General features: G+C 50.1%; 1 protein-coding gene across 1 annotated transcript; it reads right to left on the reverse strand.

Moving 5' to 3' along the window:
• Positions 1-403: 403 nt before the first annotated feature.
• LOC136538207 (uncharacterized) lies at positions 404-1,999 on the reverse strand. The gene is made up of 2 exons (XM_066530196.1): positions 1,307-1,999; positions 404-1,215 (listed from the first exon to the last, which is right to left on the reverse strand). Exons 1-2 carry the CDS (start codon positions 1,769-1,771, stop codon positions 649-651), a joined length of 1,032 nt encoding a protein of 343 aa, XP_066386293.1. The 5' UTR covers positions 1,772-1,999; the 3' UTR covers positions 404-648.
• Positions 2,000-15,375: the final 13,376 nt, after the last annotated feature.

Below are 15,375 nucleotides of genomic sequence, written 5' to 3' on the forward strand. Positions count from 1 at the left end.
ATCGGCCGAGTGAAGGAGGATCAAAGATCCCTGCGCACCTGCAAACCAAGACAATCAAAGGTTGGAACTTGGAGGGCCAATAAAGTCAAGAATTCTAGCAAGGATACATAAACCTGCTATTGTTGATATTATATAAGCTCTGCATTGTAGTATTGTTCTCCTTTAATAAGGATACATAAATAGCTTGCTTCATTGTTGCTACTTCCTTATATAGCAAAACAATCTCATCCTGGCCAAACAGATTATTTGATTTGCATTATCAAAACTCGTTCGTTGGTTTCAGCCAACCCAAACCAGCCAGCCAACATTGTTTTCCTCTCATAATAAACCAGCACCAGCCATCCCAAACTAGCCCAGAAACCAACCAGCGAATGGGTCGATTATCGGTCTAAAAAACATGCACTACAAGTAACGTTGCATACCAACATACCATTAGTATAGGCATTATATAGTGTGCAAACAATTGGAAACAAATCAAATCTCTTGTGTTTTTTTTCCTTTTTTCACCATCATTAACTACATACCCCTATATGGTATGAGCATATACCATAAGATCTAACTACATGCATATAGAGTGAAAAATTAACTTCCAATATATATCGACAAAATAAATAAATAAACATCTCCTCTGTTGCCATCTGGATGCCGCTAAAATCCCCACTTTGTTCTAACCGATGCTGGCTTTCCCCTGGCAGGCTCCTGCTGTTTCAGTTTGGTCACTGCAACGTTGCCATGATTTGCCTCGTCCTCCGGCATGATCTCAACCTCTGAACTGTTACTCCGGTCATGCCCAATCTTCTCAGATTTCTTCCCATCAAGCACCTCATCCCGTTTCTCGATCTCAGGATCCATTTGCATCCTCCCTGTCCTCGGCCCCCTGGGCTCCCCCCGCGAGAGTTCCATGGCGGCCTTCGCGGCGGCTGCTGCCGAGGCGGCCGACTCGAACGCGGCCTGAGCTGCCGCTTCCACGTCCTTGTACCTCTGCGCCGAGTCGCCGGAAATGTCTTCGTCCTGGTCATCAACTGGTGGCGTCCTGCGGATCCTCTCGTCATCGTCGTGCTTTGTCTTTCCGTGGTTGTGGTTGGAACGTCCCGAGTCCTCGTAGGGAGGCGGCTCGTAGATGCGCACGGCGATCCCTTTCTCGGCGGCGATCTCCTGTAGCACCAACTGTCGGCTCTCCAGGCTCGGCTGCTTGGTCGACAGCTTCTGCACGATCTGTTCAGAATAAGTAAGTCTAGTCAGAAACCGAAGGTTGAGATCGAAGTCGGCCAGCCAGAGTGCGCGGGTCGCCGCCGCCGGCCCTCACCTTGGCGTTGATCCCGCATCCGCTGCGGAGGTTGGACGCCGCGGAGACGAACTCCCTGCCGAACTTGGCTGCGAGGATGCCCCGGACCTCCTGCAGCTCCGGGAGGTCCCCGCACCTGGCGGCGGCGTAGACCAGCCCGGCCGCCGCCTCCCGCAGCTCCTCGGGGCAGTCCCTGTGCGCGTCGACGAGCGCGGCCCTCTCGACGATGAGGGTGCAGTAGGCCTCGAGCTCGGCGAGCACGTCCAGCGCGTTCTGCTCCCGGACGACGTGCTCCGCGCGGGCCAGCGCGCGGTCCGTGTGGCCGAGGCGGAGCAGCTGCTCCACGTCCCCGCGCGCCTGCCCGCACCGCACCTGGCGGTGGCCCCGCACCACGCCGAGCCGCGTCACCGCTAGACCCAGCAGCGACTTGAGCCGCGCCGTCTGCTTCGTCGTCCGCCCCAGCAGCACGTCCAGCCTCCTCCCCATCGCCTCGCTCGCACTGACCAGCACGGATCGAGCTCGTAGCTAGCAACCGCTCGCTCTCCCGAGCCCTGGCCGCTGAGCGCTGGCTGCTGCCGAAGTGCCGATCGAGTCGTGGCGCGGTTTCGCCCTGGTGTTTTATACCCCCGGGTCGTGGCGCGGGGTGTGAAATGGGGAATTTTTGGAGACCGTCAGATGGCAGACGCGGGCAATTAAGAGGAAGGATCCGAGGATGGTGAATGGTGATACGGTTTCCTTCCTTGTGGTGGCGGGGTTTGCTTTGTGGCGAAGGCGAGCGAGGGCGACGGGCTTTAAACGTCTGAGCGGACGCATGGTGGGCCGAGCCGCCGCTGAGCTGTGTCGCGTGAGGCCGTGTGACGGGTTCAGCCGGCTCGCGTTCCGGCCGGCCAGTCCAAGACGCGCGGCACGCGGGTTTTGCCCGCCCGACCGGGGTGGTTGTCCTTGCTGCTGGGAGCCTGGGACCGCCGGACCGGGACGTGGGCGCGCGGGTGGCTACGGCGTCGGGACTTCGGGAGTGCTGATCGCCACGTCGGCGAGTGGTGGCGCCGGTTTTCTTCGTCTTCGATTCGTTTTGACTGGGCAAGCTCGGTGGTTTCATGGGGTGGGTGCCTGGGTGGGAGACTTTGAGGGGGTCGAAAACGATGGTGCAGCGGCGCGGCTGCGGTTGGAAACTTGCGGCACGGTGAGCCGGGGACGGGGAGGGAACAGTCGCGCCAAATATCTGTGCCGTGCCGGGCTGCCGGGCCCGTGCGACCGTCGACTCGCTCTGTGGTGGGGGGAGAGTGTGTGCTCTAGAAAACCTCGTTTGCGGAACTGTGCGTTCGTATGTAACCTCCATTTCGTACGACCTGGTCTACATGACTGTGGCTCGTTCTGTCGCCATCGATGCTGTCGTGATAGAGTGGCGTGTGGTTCGTCCTGGTCGCGACCGGAGGCCCGCTTACTATGTCAAACGCGCCTTCCCTTTTCTACGGCGACATTTTGTCATTTCCGAGTGCCGATTACTCTAGATCTGATTTCTTTTCCTCAAAAACGAAGAACTAGGCTTCGTTGCATTAAGATAGAGTGTTCACAACAAATTGTCGAAGCACACACGCTTAACCAGACGCTTGGTCGAGCAACACTCGAGAGTCGAGACAGAATATAATGTTTTATACTTTTTAGTGCCTTACGCTGTTTTTTTAACGTAGAAGGCGAGTTATATTATACTTTTTAGTCGAAGCACACACGCTTGACCACACTTGGTCGAGCAACACTCGAGACCCAATATAATGTAATGTTTTTAGTGTCTTATACACTATTTTTTTAACGTAAAAAAAGGAGATTTAATTTGTTAACTAAAACATGTCCTTGTACATTTTCCATCAACTATCTCGGTCTCTCACTCTATATGATACGAACTGTGAACATGTTGTCCCGTTCGTTTGAACTTATTAGCCTGGCTTATCAGTTCAAATAGAGTGTTTTTCTATCCCAACAAATCAGTGAACAATACTTTTTAGCCTGGCTTTTCAGCGAACTACCAATCTGACTTAATGAAAGATGTAAATTCCTGCTGAAACCTATTTCTTGGGTTTCTTGAATGGCGGAAGACATTCTCAGGTGAAGGACACATTTGGTTCTAGCCACGTCCGTGACACTATTTTAAAATTTTCGCTCTCTCGCACGAGCAAGCCAAATCTCGCTTGTACAGGCAAATCAATGTAACCAAATATGCCCGAAATCACAGTACCACCTATGATTGCGTCCAATTTTGTTGTCTAGGAGTAATAATAATAGACAAAGATAGGAACTTCAACCGTGACCTTGTATGTGGACACAAACGAACAACGAGAACCTGCATTAGATGTACGGATAATAACGAGCTGCTTCTGCTTCAAGTCACCTTCCAAAGAAGAAAAACGAAACAACTCTAATTAACGTAGAATGCGACTTGGAGTGGTGAATTAACGTTTTGCCAGGGATTGATTGATACTAGTACGTACGGAGAGTACGTCAGAGACGAGAGCACCCAAGGCGCAGTAAGTAAGGCACGATACGGATCCGTGCACCACCACAGGATATACAAGAATGGCCCAGCCTCCACCAGGCATTATCGCAGGAAGGTTCTGCTACGCTTCCGGCGACGCGACCTCGGAAAACGGCGTTCAAGGCTGGACGCGTCAAACGATTTGCACGGGAATTCCATTTGCACGAGCACGGCATCTGATGAGATTCCGAGTAGAGGTCAGCTCGTCTCGTGCTCGTCCCTGGACGACCACAGCGCGCGCATGCACCACTCCTGGTCCTAGCACAACCAGCTCTGAAAACGCGCACCCCACCGGGACCGGGGTGCGCTGATTCGGCCATTAGCCACAAACGCAATCACTTCAGCGTAGATAGGAAAAGGTATTTACTCCGTACGTACCTTCTTCAGAGTCCGGGTTTCCTCCTAAACGGTAAAACGGTAAAACCAAATCATGAGACTAGCCACACGTGGCAAGATATCGATGTTTAGAATGGAAATGGATGCCCAAACAAAACGGCGGCATCAATGACTGTTGATTCCTCGATTCTCAATCTACAGCCTGTTCGCTTGCCCGTATCTGGCTTATAAGCCATGGCTTATCAACCAGTATTTTTCTCTCACACCAAACCAGCCAACAATACTTTTAGTCATGGCTTATAAGCCAAACCAGCCCAAACGAACAGGGCGCTAGTCTAGCTGCATGGACGTTGAGGAGAGAGGAAAGCCCGGTATCATTGTTTTTTATGGGTCCTAGTCGATGCTCGCCCAGTGCAGCTTGCCCCATCCATGTTGAATGATTGCGGTGGTTTTTGGACGTCCATGCACACCATTGTGGCTAGTCTGAGTACTTAGGTCAGTCACGGTAAGGACACCTACAACGGTGTTGTCAATAGGTCCACATAAGAGAGAGAAAGGAGGAGAGAGAAGAAATCATCGCTAATTGTGATGAGAGCAACTAGCATAAGAATCCACACAAGCGAGCCCCACCAAATGTCTGACTTCTCGGTCGCCTCGAGCGAGTGGAACGGGAGAATCATATATCACGAGGCTTGGCTCGTGTTTTTCCACTGTGACCACATTTTCCTCTGGTGCCCTTCCCGTCGCCGCGCTATCGCTTACTCGCTCCACCTACCCGTGCGCAACTGTACGTTGTTGCCCCCTCTTCGTCGCTCTTGTGTTTGGCCGCTCGATTGCCCTTGCTAAGGCGCGGGAGGCGATGGTGGTGGAGTAGGTCAAAGCGCTCGATTGCCCCCTCTTTGCTGCTCTTGTGTTTGGCTCTTGTGTGCGCTACTTTAGACCAGGTTTTGTATCCAGCGCCATCCCTGGGAGTAGGTCGAAGCGCTAGGAGTAGAACCTACGCGCCTCGGCACAACACCATATACGTTGTCAATGGTGTCCTTATGGACATTTCTAGGGTTGGACACTACTTGTTTCAGAAAGTTTCCAAACATATGCCTAGCATAGAAAACAGGAAGGTTCAGATTGGATCTCATGGTTTAAAGTTTAGTGGCTAAACTTTCGACCATTTTAGCCCTTGATGCCCCAAACATGAAGTAAAGTACTCTCTAAAGTTTAGACAACTTCATAAAAACTTTAGACTACAAAAATAAGTTACAGTTTTAGTCCTCAACTTTAGACAACTAAAAACTTAAACCAGGAAATCCAAACAGGACACGTGAAAACACGTGATTGACATGAGAACCCACGGCCACCTATAAAAACATCAGATGAACTATTGCTACATCACCAGCACACCAGACAAAACGCCACGTCCGTCAAAACTAAAGTTGATTTAGACCGAACAAAAAAAATAACGGGTTTTCAAAATTGAGGTGCCAAATGTCTTATTTTGTATTTTCGGGAGGTAACATAGACTCCCGGTTAAATAAGTTTTTCCCGCGTAAATATCAATCGGTTCAAAGTTCAAACCCCGAGCCCAGTGGCAGAAAACCACTCACAAATCGTGTGCGCTTTTCCTTCCGCTGTTCTTCTGGACGTCCGGACCTGATCGTTTGCCGTTCGGTAAGGTCCAGAGTGGCAGAGTCAGCGCAAGACAAGACTTGCGTAGACTCTGTGATTCATCGCTCAACCTCAACGCCGGCCGGCCACCGCCTGTTCCAGAACGCGGCGCTTGCGAGTTACGTCAGCTGCGTGTAGCTGTGTACATCCAGCGCGGCTGCGTGATCTAGGGCACGAAACGAGTGTGACGCGGACGCGGGTCAGCCTACACTTTGGATTTGGCGGTCGATGACGAATTGGCGATCACCGCCGCAAGCAAGCAGCCTGTCCTGCATTCCTGCGGGCCGCGGGGCACGCATTCGCGCTCGCAAGCTACCTGCGGGAACGGGCAAAGTGGCAGACCAGTGATAGGCTGATAGCGGTCAGAGCTCGGCGTACCTTTTGTGCCTTTGGACGTCTCCTGAGAATCAGTTGCTGCCAGCTAATGGGCGAATTGATCGTTGTTGAGTCGAAATTGGCAGCCACTAATCCGTGTGCCTTCGGTTCGGTTAAAGATACACCTAATAAACTAGCATAGATATTAAATAATACTACTACTATTGTCGACCATGCGAGCCAATACGAAACTGGCCTAAGCGACACTGCGAGACCCACTGCAAAGATAGACGACATGGTAGAATTGAAGGGAAAATCAAACGGGAAAGTTGATTACTTTCAAGAGGAAAGAAGTAGGAAGTTCATAGATTGTTCATGCAAAGTATAGTATAATAATATTCATAATATATAATTCATAAATTGCATGGGTTCACGAAGAGGCAATGCAATCTCTTTCTTCTTCTTCTCCACGTCATTTCTTTGGGGCACAATCTTTCTGCTCCTTTTGGTGAGTGGCCTTATTAGAGCTGCATCCAACAATGCATTCAGCTAGCTGTGATCATCAACTTGCTTATACTCCTTTTATCAACCCCCCCCCCCCCCCCCCCCCCCCCCCCCCTGTTTATATTGCTTATTACTCCAATTTGGTGCGGCAAGATTCGTCGCGAGCTGTGGTGCATTTATTTCTCATGTAGCCCAGCCCATATATGTTTTTCTCTTTTTTCGGTAATGCTCTCTACCGAGCATCCGGCCGGCCGAATGGGACAGACCCGCCTGCCCTCGCGCCGCACGCCGCTTACGCCACGTGCCTTGCGTTACGCTCCGCTGCACCTTGCGCCTCCCGTCCATGGACCGTGGGCGACCTCCGCCCTGTGGCATTGAGCTTCGCACCGGCGTTGAGCTCCACGTCAACAAGCCTCTATTGAGCGACAGCAAGTAGATGAGCACACATAACCGTATGTTTCATGCATTTTAGATGTAGGTTGCATATGTTTTATTTGGATATTGCAAAAGTAGATCTTAAGTTGCATATGTTGCAATGTCTATACACGTATATTGCAAGTGTATATTTCAAATATTTCAGTTGTTTTCAAATATATGTTGCAAGTGGTTTATCTGGATATTGCATATGTTGCACTTGCTATACACGTACGCTGCAAGTGTATGTTTCAACTGTTTTAAACGTATGTTGCAAGTGTTTTATCTGGGTGTTGCATATGTTGCAGTGGCAGTACACGTATGCTGCAAGTGTATGTTTTCAAATGTTTCAATTGTTTTAAACGTATGTTGCAAGTGTTTTATCTAGATATTGCATATGTTGCAGTGGCCATACACATATGTTGCAAGTGTATGTTCTAAATGTTTTATCTGTTTTCAGACATATATTACAGCAAATGCTACATGTTGCAAGTGTTCTATGAGGATGCACAAGAAGTGGGCACAGGCGGAGCAGGTGGTCCCCTCGGGCGCAGCGGTCCCTGCGTGCGTGCGGGAAGCGAAGCGAGCGTGGCGGCCCCCACGTGCATGTGTAGTAGTAGCTGCATGCGTACCGCTGCAGCAATAAGGCCGGCCCGATAGGCGTGGCAGCAGCAGCGTGCCGCCAGGCGTAGCAACATTGTGCGGGCGGGCGGGGCAGGAGGTGCATGCATATACAAGCCTTTCGAGTCCTGTGGAGCCACATGGGTGTCGTGTCGCGTCGGTCAATGTTATGCTTGACGGTTTGTGTGTGTGTTATTGTTATGTATGTGTCTCAGTACACCAGACGTGTTTGATTTTATTGTTTGGGGGCGGGCAGCAGGCACCAGCGTTCGTCCGGATGTCTAGACACTAGCCACTCCTTTTTTTAGTTTTGCAGCCCATGAGATAAGACAAGCGTGCACACCAACGCCGTTCCTCTTTTTTACGACAAAATTAGCTCCTTGGTCTAAAAAAGTTATCTTTCCTTTGATGGTCTTTTTGTTTTGAACTTTTCTATTTAACTCCAAAACTAAATTCTTTGCTTTTTTTTTTTTTTGCCCTTTCTGTCACTCTGTCAGCTTGAGGCTCAAGGATGTCCTCAATGGCAGTTTACAAATAGCTAGCTAGATGGGCTTTGAAATAATAAAGAAAGAACACTGCAATGAGGAGTTATGTGAGCTGCGACATAATTGTTTCTGGGAGATCGTGCTACTAACTATTTGGCAGTCGTTAGCTATTTGTTCTCTTTTCTGATAGTCAATAGAATTCAGCTATTTAAAAACCATTGGGACGCTCTATTGATGTTAACTTGTACGTAAAATTACCCTTTTACAGACCAAATCACACCACTTGGACCGATACCGGTCAATCTGGTGTCGGCTAAAAAAATAAGTAATCTCATTTGATGTGTAATTATATGAACTTTCTAAATTATATGTTATTAAACATAATTCTATATATGTTTTAAAATGATTATGACTAAATTTATATGTGACTATAATTTTCATTTATAACAAAATTTGAAATGGTAGATCGGTATAGACACGTACCGAAATGTTTCATTCTAAGATGAAAACAGAATTGGCATCGAGATTCGAGAATGGAATTTACGAGCATGGAAGGGGTCTCTCCGCCCCTATGGGCTGAATTCACGACTCTGCGGCCCTCGGCCCGGTCGGCAAAAATCAAGTAGAAGTAGGTGGCGAAAACTCGAGAAGGGATTCATGTTTTGTTTTTGTGAAACTGAGAAGGGATCCATTGGGTTGTTCGTTACTGTTTAAAATGGGCTAAATTAGCGTGATCGTTCGCTTTCCGGAATTTCTTCTGGGCTCTTTGTGACCAAACCAGTGCCTGCGTTGGGCCAAGGGATTCATTACAAGAGAAACCATCGGAAGACAGTCCACCAAAGTGCCTGCGCGTCTGGGTGAAAGCCTAAAAATCCAGGCCTGCACTTTCTTCGCTCATTCTTTTTTTCCTGTAATGACGATTGGGTAAAACCCCATCACATCACATTAGCTAACGTTCGTTCAAAGGATAATATTAACTTGTTCGGCAGCAAGAAATGATTTGATCTTCATCGTCAATCCGGCCAGTGATTTGATCTTCATCAATCCGGCCGGACATCCGGTCTAGTCCTCTCCTCTCTTGCCGGTTCTCATCCGTGCGACCGTGCGTTCTTGTTCGGCACAGTCCTCTGTTGCCAGAATTCTCATCTGTGCGTGCATGGCGCGGTTTGTTGAACCTGCCTTCCTTTGTGAGGATGTTGCTGAACCTGCTATAGTGTGTTTTATTAAAAAAAATCCACGTCTCGCGTTTGGGGCTCGCACGTGATCATGACGCATTGCGGCCATCAGCCCATCACAACGCTCGCCCGGCGGCCGGCGCTCGCTTCCTGCCATCGCGATCCAACGTGCACGCCACACATGTCTCGGCGCGCGGCGGTGCCATTGCGCTGCTGTGCACGCACGAAATTAAACAGTGCACAGGCTTTAACTACGCCCGCGCCTTTTCTCCGTTTCCTCTGGGCAAAGGTGACGACGACGACGACGGCAGGCACCCGGAGTTCCTCTTCCGGGTAGTGCGCAAGTCTGGACAGCATGTACTGACTCCGGAGATCACGTGGTGTTCGGTGAGGTTTTGACGTTTCGGCGTCCCATGCACATTGGCCCACACGTACAACGGTACAAGTGGAAGCCTCTCTCACACACTAGTCGACCTAAATTTAGCACTAATAGCAGAAAGTAGAGAGATTCAAACACACTCGTAACACACCTGTCTTTGAAATTGGTAGCCGGGGGTAAGCCGGCGCCAGACAAACTTGTATGGTTTTCGTTGCCACCCTAGCAGACCGTGTATATCTCACCGCGATGACCGACGACGACTCCGCGTCTTGTCTTGTTCTCACCATCAGCTCTCTATACGGAAATATAGCGAAGTTCGGTTCCTTTTGAAAATGTAGTGGTTCGGTTCTTGCGCATAATAGCAGGAGATAGGACTCTCAAAGTTCGGACATGGCCGAGTTTTCTATCTGTTTTTTTTTTTCACGTAGCCAAACTTTTGTCAAGGTTGGACCAATCGGCTGCCCAAGCAGTAAAATGGAAGCGCGCCCAACCGGCAACCGTTTGTCTTCAATGCGATTCGGAAGATTATTGCAGCACCTCCGAAGATTAGACTTCGGGGCTCGAGTTGACCTGCTTTCTTCGGTCATCTTGGCATTGTACAATGCTCCAACCATTTTAATTTTAATCTTAATCTTACTACTTAGAGGTGTTTCTAACGGCCTCTTTGTTAATTCTTACTAGACGTAGCACAAAAAAACATCTAAAAATTCTTGCAATAACTAAAAACGTATTTGAAATCACCAATAATAGCCAATAGATCTATTCTGTTTTCTAAAAAAATTAGCACCTCCACCATTATGTAAAATACATGAAATAATCCCTAAAGTTGTATATAAATTACCCCTTATGTCATTACAAAAGATAATTTTAAATACCCTCTAAATTTGTATCTAAATTGTCCACATCTCCCATTATAAAAAAAAGATAATTCAAAATACCTCCTACATAATTCAATAACTATGACTGCGTTCGGCTGACACCATACCCGGCTTGATCCGTTTCTTTTTTTATCTGAGACAATATTTTTCTCTCACAAATTCATTCATAAACAGTAACTTTTTCAGTCGCCACAGTGCTTTTAGGTCAGCCGAACGCCCCCTATGTTGGGTCCGATTGGTGTCCAACGTAACACCATAGATTTCAGTACACTGTTGGGTCAGAGCGTCCATGCAAAACTCTTTTAACCCTCTAGGGTGCCGCTAAGACGTGTTGTATTAATTTTTTTTTCTACCTTAATATAAAGACGCGCAAACCTTTTGCATGATCGAGAGAAAAAATCAATAACTATAAAGTATGTGTCGAGTACCATAAAACGGGGTACCCCGATCGTACACCAAAAGGATCACTTAAATCCCATCGACAACAAAACTAGAAGGTAAGCCATGGGTTCATCACCGACCCCGTCCGAGCCCACCGGCTCTCCGCCTCGCCCGAGGCCTCGCACAGGAGGTCTCGGCGCCCTGACAAAATCTCCGCCTCGCGCGAGGCCTCTCGCGAAAGGCCTCGGCAAGGAGCCCAATCTCCGTCTCGCCCGAGGCCCCGTGCGTCCAGCCTCGGATGAAACGGCTATTCTCCGTATCGCTCGAGGCCGGCTTGTCAACAACCCGTCGCTCCCGCCTCGACCAGTCTTCTCGACAGCATATCACGTCTTATTAATGCGTCAACCACTCCCGCAATCTCAGCTGGACGACGGCTCAACACTACGGAGTGGTCGACGGGACAAGAAGTCGCATCAGCGCCATACCGGCTGAGACGGGGCACGGCGGGGATTACCGGCCACTGTATTCCGGCGCTGTGCCCACGATCAGCGCTCGCACTACACTGTGCCCCGTGATCCCCGCCCCGTAGACAACGTGGCATGGGAAGCCTGGCCCGGGTCATCATCACCTCCGAACCAGCGTACCAGAACGACCGCTCCCTCTGAGCCTCGGCACCCTACGACAGGGCCTCGGCCATCTCGAGATTCATGTCTGCCGAGACCCCCACCACGGTTCGGCCTTGGCACCAACCAAGCCCCGGCCTCGCGCGCAGTCAACCCACAGCGACCACATGATGACCACCGCACCCGCTTCGAGGCAGCCCTAGAGCTTCCATGACGCACAGGATCAGATGTGACCCGCACGTCGCCCCAACGCCTCAAGGACAGACCACTCTGACGACCACGCCGCTACAGGAACAGGCTACAGGGCTCGAACACGCCGCCTCTGTTCGCACGACGCCGTATAGTTAGCACATGTACTATCCTTATCCTCCCTTCAACTATAAAAGGAAAGGACTTAGACCATTTCTAGGGAGGAGACAGGCACTCACTGAGAACAACACCCTGTAACACGCATATTTCCCTGTCGCCTGAGAGCAACGTCTCAAGCAGCCCACATCACCTCCCGCCGAGACCTGGGACTAGCTCCCTCTCTCACCGTGCTTGTAACCCCCTACTACAAGCACTTCGGTGCAAGGAATACAAGATCGATCTCTCAGACTAGACGTAAGGCACCAATGGCCTGAACTAGTATAATCCTTGTGTCTCTTTGCATCACCATCCGGGATTGGGAACACGCAGCACAAATTCACTAGTTGGTTAGGGATCCCCCGGTCTGAAACACCGACAGTATGCTATATATGTTCCTTTCTTGTGTTAGCTAGTGTCCTGGCCCGTCCATCATAGGTTGCCCAGCGTCCTTTCTCCTGTCAGTCACAACAACCGTATGCCTATTCGTTTTGTCGTAAATGATCATGGATTATTTACTGCTGGCTGGTTTGGTGTGAGAGAAAAATATCGTTCTAGCTTATAATCTACGATCGTATACGAGCAAGCGAACAAGCTACGAATTCATTGACCCTATTCGCCGAGAGAGAGGAGGGGGGAGGGAGGAACGAGAGTGCTCGTGTTTCGAGCTGAAGGGGTACTTTACGGCATTGGGTATTTGGGTGTGAGAGAGGGCTCCAGTGGCAATTTGCATGTAATCCTTATAATGGGAGTGCTAGCGCCCGGACGATACCGATCCGTCGGACGGTGCCACGGACGCAAGCCCCGCACACTGCTCCTCTTATTTCTCTTCTCTGCTCGTTTCCCCGCGCTTGTCACTCGCGCCATGCGCGCCCCTAGCTTGCCCCCGCAGCCCATCCCCACACCCGCCGCGTATGCCTTCGCACCGCCCCACGTATGAGCATGCCCCATCGCCCCCTGAGCGTAGCACCCCCATCCGCTTGCCCCCAATGCTTCCGTCCACTATCCCTCCGACGAGCCACGCTCCCCCGGCCGCCTGGCTCGCCCATGGCCGAACAATATAGAAAGTTGGAATAAAACACGTGCAACAACACAGAAACAACTACTTCAACATTAGGCTAAAGCAACTGAAACACCATGAACATATTATTGCAACAACAAGGAACAACAGCTGCAACATTAGGATGAAGCAGCTGAAACAACATGAACATATTGTTGCAACAACACCGAACAAACTGCTGCAACAATAGGGTGAAGGAGCTGAAATATTTGGAATATATTATTGCAACACTGGTGTAAAGCATATGAAACAACGCTCAAAATAAAAACACTTCCAACAACATGGAACAACTACTACAACATGAGATTGAAGCAACTGCAACATCTCAAGCAATGCTACTGCAACATCCCAAAAACATCTGTTGCAACAATAACAAAAAATCCCATTGCAACATTCGAAATCATATGTTGCAACATCCAAAAAAACCATTACAACACGGCGAGATCTGACCCCAAGAGCTCACCGAAACCCTGGCTACCACCGTATCCATTAGATCCAGAGGAGGAGGAGGGCTCAGATCCATAGGAGAAGGAAGGTGGAGGGCTCAGATCTAGATCCCATAGGAGGAGGAGGAACAAGGCCTCAGATCCAGATCCCCCCGCGACCTACCTCGTCGAAGCCGCCGCCGTCGTCCTCGTCTCCGGTGGGGTGCGGGAGTCGGGTCGCGGGGACAGTGGGGGTGCATGGAGGTCACAAAGGGCGAGGGACGGAGGGAGGGAGGGAGCACGGGCGGGCTGGCGCACAGCGAGCTCGCGTGCGGAGGGAGGAAGGTCGCGGAGGGATGAGGGATGGAGGGAGGGAGGGATCTCGCGTGGCAACGGCACAAAGAGCGAGCAGGAAAGCGACGCGGAGAGCGAGTGTAGGAGAGAGCGAGGGTGGTGAAAGCTCTAGTTTGGTTTTGGTTAATTGATGAAACCCTAAGTGCTGACCTAGTTTATCAAAGTGATTATGAGATAGGTAGCACTACTCCAAGTGATGAAGCAATGACGAAGATCATGACAATGGTGATAGCATGGTGATGATCAAATGCTTGAACTTGAAAAAGAAGAAAGAGAAAAACAAAAGGCTCAAGGCAAAGATATAAAATGTAGGAGCCATTTTGTTTTAGTGATCAAGACACTTAGTGAGTGTGATCACATTTAGGATAGATAGCCGTACTATTAAGAGGAGTGAAACTCGTATCGGAATGCGGTTATCAAAGTGTCACTAGATGCTCTAACTCATTGCATATGCATTTAGGATCTAGTGGAGTGCTAACACCCTTGAAAATATTTGTGAAAATATGCTAACACATGTGCACAAGGTGTTTGCAGGGTTGAGATGGGTTTGGGTCCCTCTCTCCCTCCCGCCGAGCTTGCGAGGCAGGATTCGGCGCTTTTGGAAAAATGAAATGTCTATTTTCTATTACGCCAGATGCAAAATTCTTGGTGGTTGGCACACTTGAGCAAGGGTGAAGAAGTTAGAGTTGAAATGGAGTTGGTTGAAATGATGCTGGCGTCGGTCTACTGACCGGACGCTGGGTCACTCAGCGACCGGACGCTGAAGGGCTATGTTCGGTTGAGCTGTCAGACGGCACAGTCGCTAGGGTTGAGCACAGGACGCTGGTCTGCATCCGGTCAAGGTGGACCGGACGCGTCCAGTCGAAAAAATATGCCTCGGGGAGCTTACTGGAAACGACCGAACGCTGGGGCTTTAGCGTCTGGTCAGTTTTGACCGGAGCGTCCGGTCAGCTTCGTAGCCGTTGAAATCTGACGAACAGCGTTTGAAGCCGGTGACGCGTGGCGTCCATCGGGCGACCGGACGCTGAGGGCCAGCGTCCGGTCAGTATGACCGGAGCGTCCGGTAAGAGCGCGTTTTGCCCAGTGAAGGGGTATAACGGCTCTATTTGATGGGGGCTCTATTTATAGCCCCATGGCCGGCTCAAAGGATAACTCTTGCACATTTTCATTGACATAACAACCTTGTGAGCTTAGCCAAAGCCCTCCCACTCATCTCCATCATTGATCCATCATCATTGTGAGATTGGGAGAGAATCCAAGTGCATTGCTTGAGTGATTACATCTAGAGGCACTTGGTATTCGTGTTGCGCTACGGATTTCGCTTGTTTCTCTTGGTGGTTGCCACCACCTAGACGGTTGGAGCAGCGGTGGAGGATCGGCACGAGTTGGTGATTGTTCGTGGCCGTCTCCGGTGATTGTAAGGGGAGTTGTACCTTCCCCGGCGGAGTGCCAAAAGGTAACTCTAGTAAATTGCTTGTGTCATTGAGTTACCTCACTTGTGGGTCGGTTCTTGCGGTGTCCAATCGTGTGGACGAGGTTTGTGAAACACCTCTTAGCCGCCGAACCACCAAGTGTTGGTCGACACAACGGGGACGTAGCGTGT

The sequence above is a fragment of the Miscanthus floridulus genome, chromosome 2 (assembly GCF_019320115.1).
Source record: "Miscanthus floridulus cultivar M001 chromosome 2, ASM1932011v1, whole genome shotgun sequence".
Lineage (NCBI taxonomy): Eukaryota > Viridiplantae > Streptophyta > Magnoliopsida > Poales > Poaceae > Miscanthus > Miscanthus floridulus.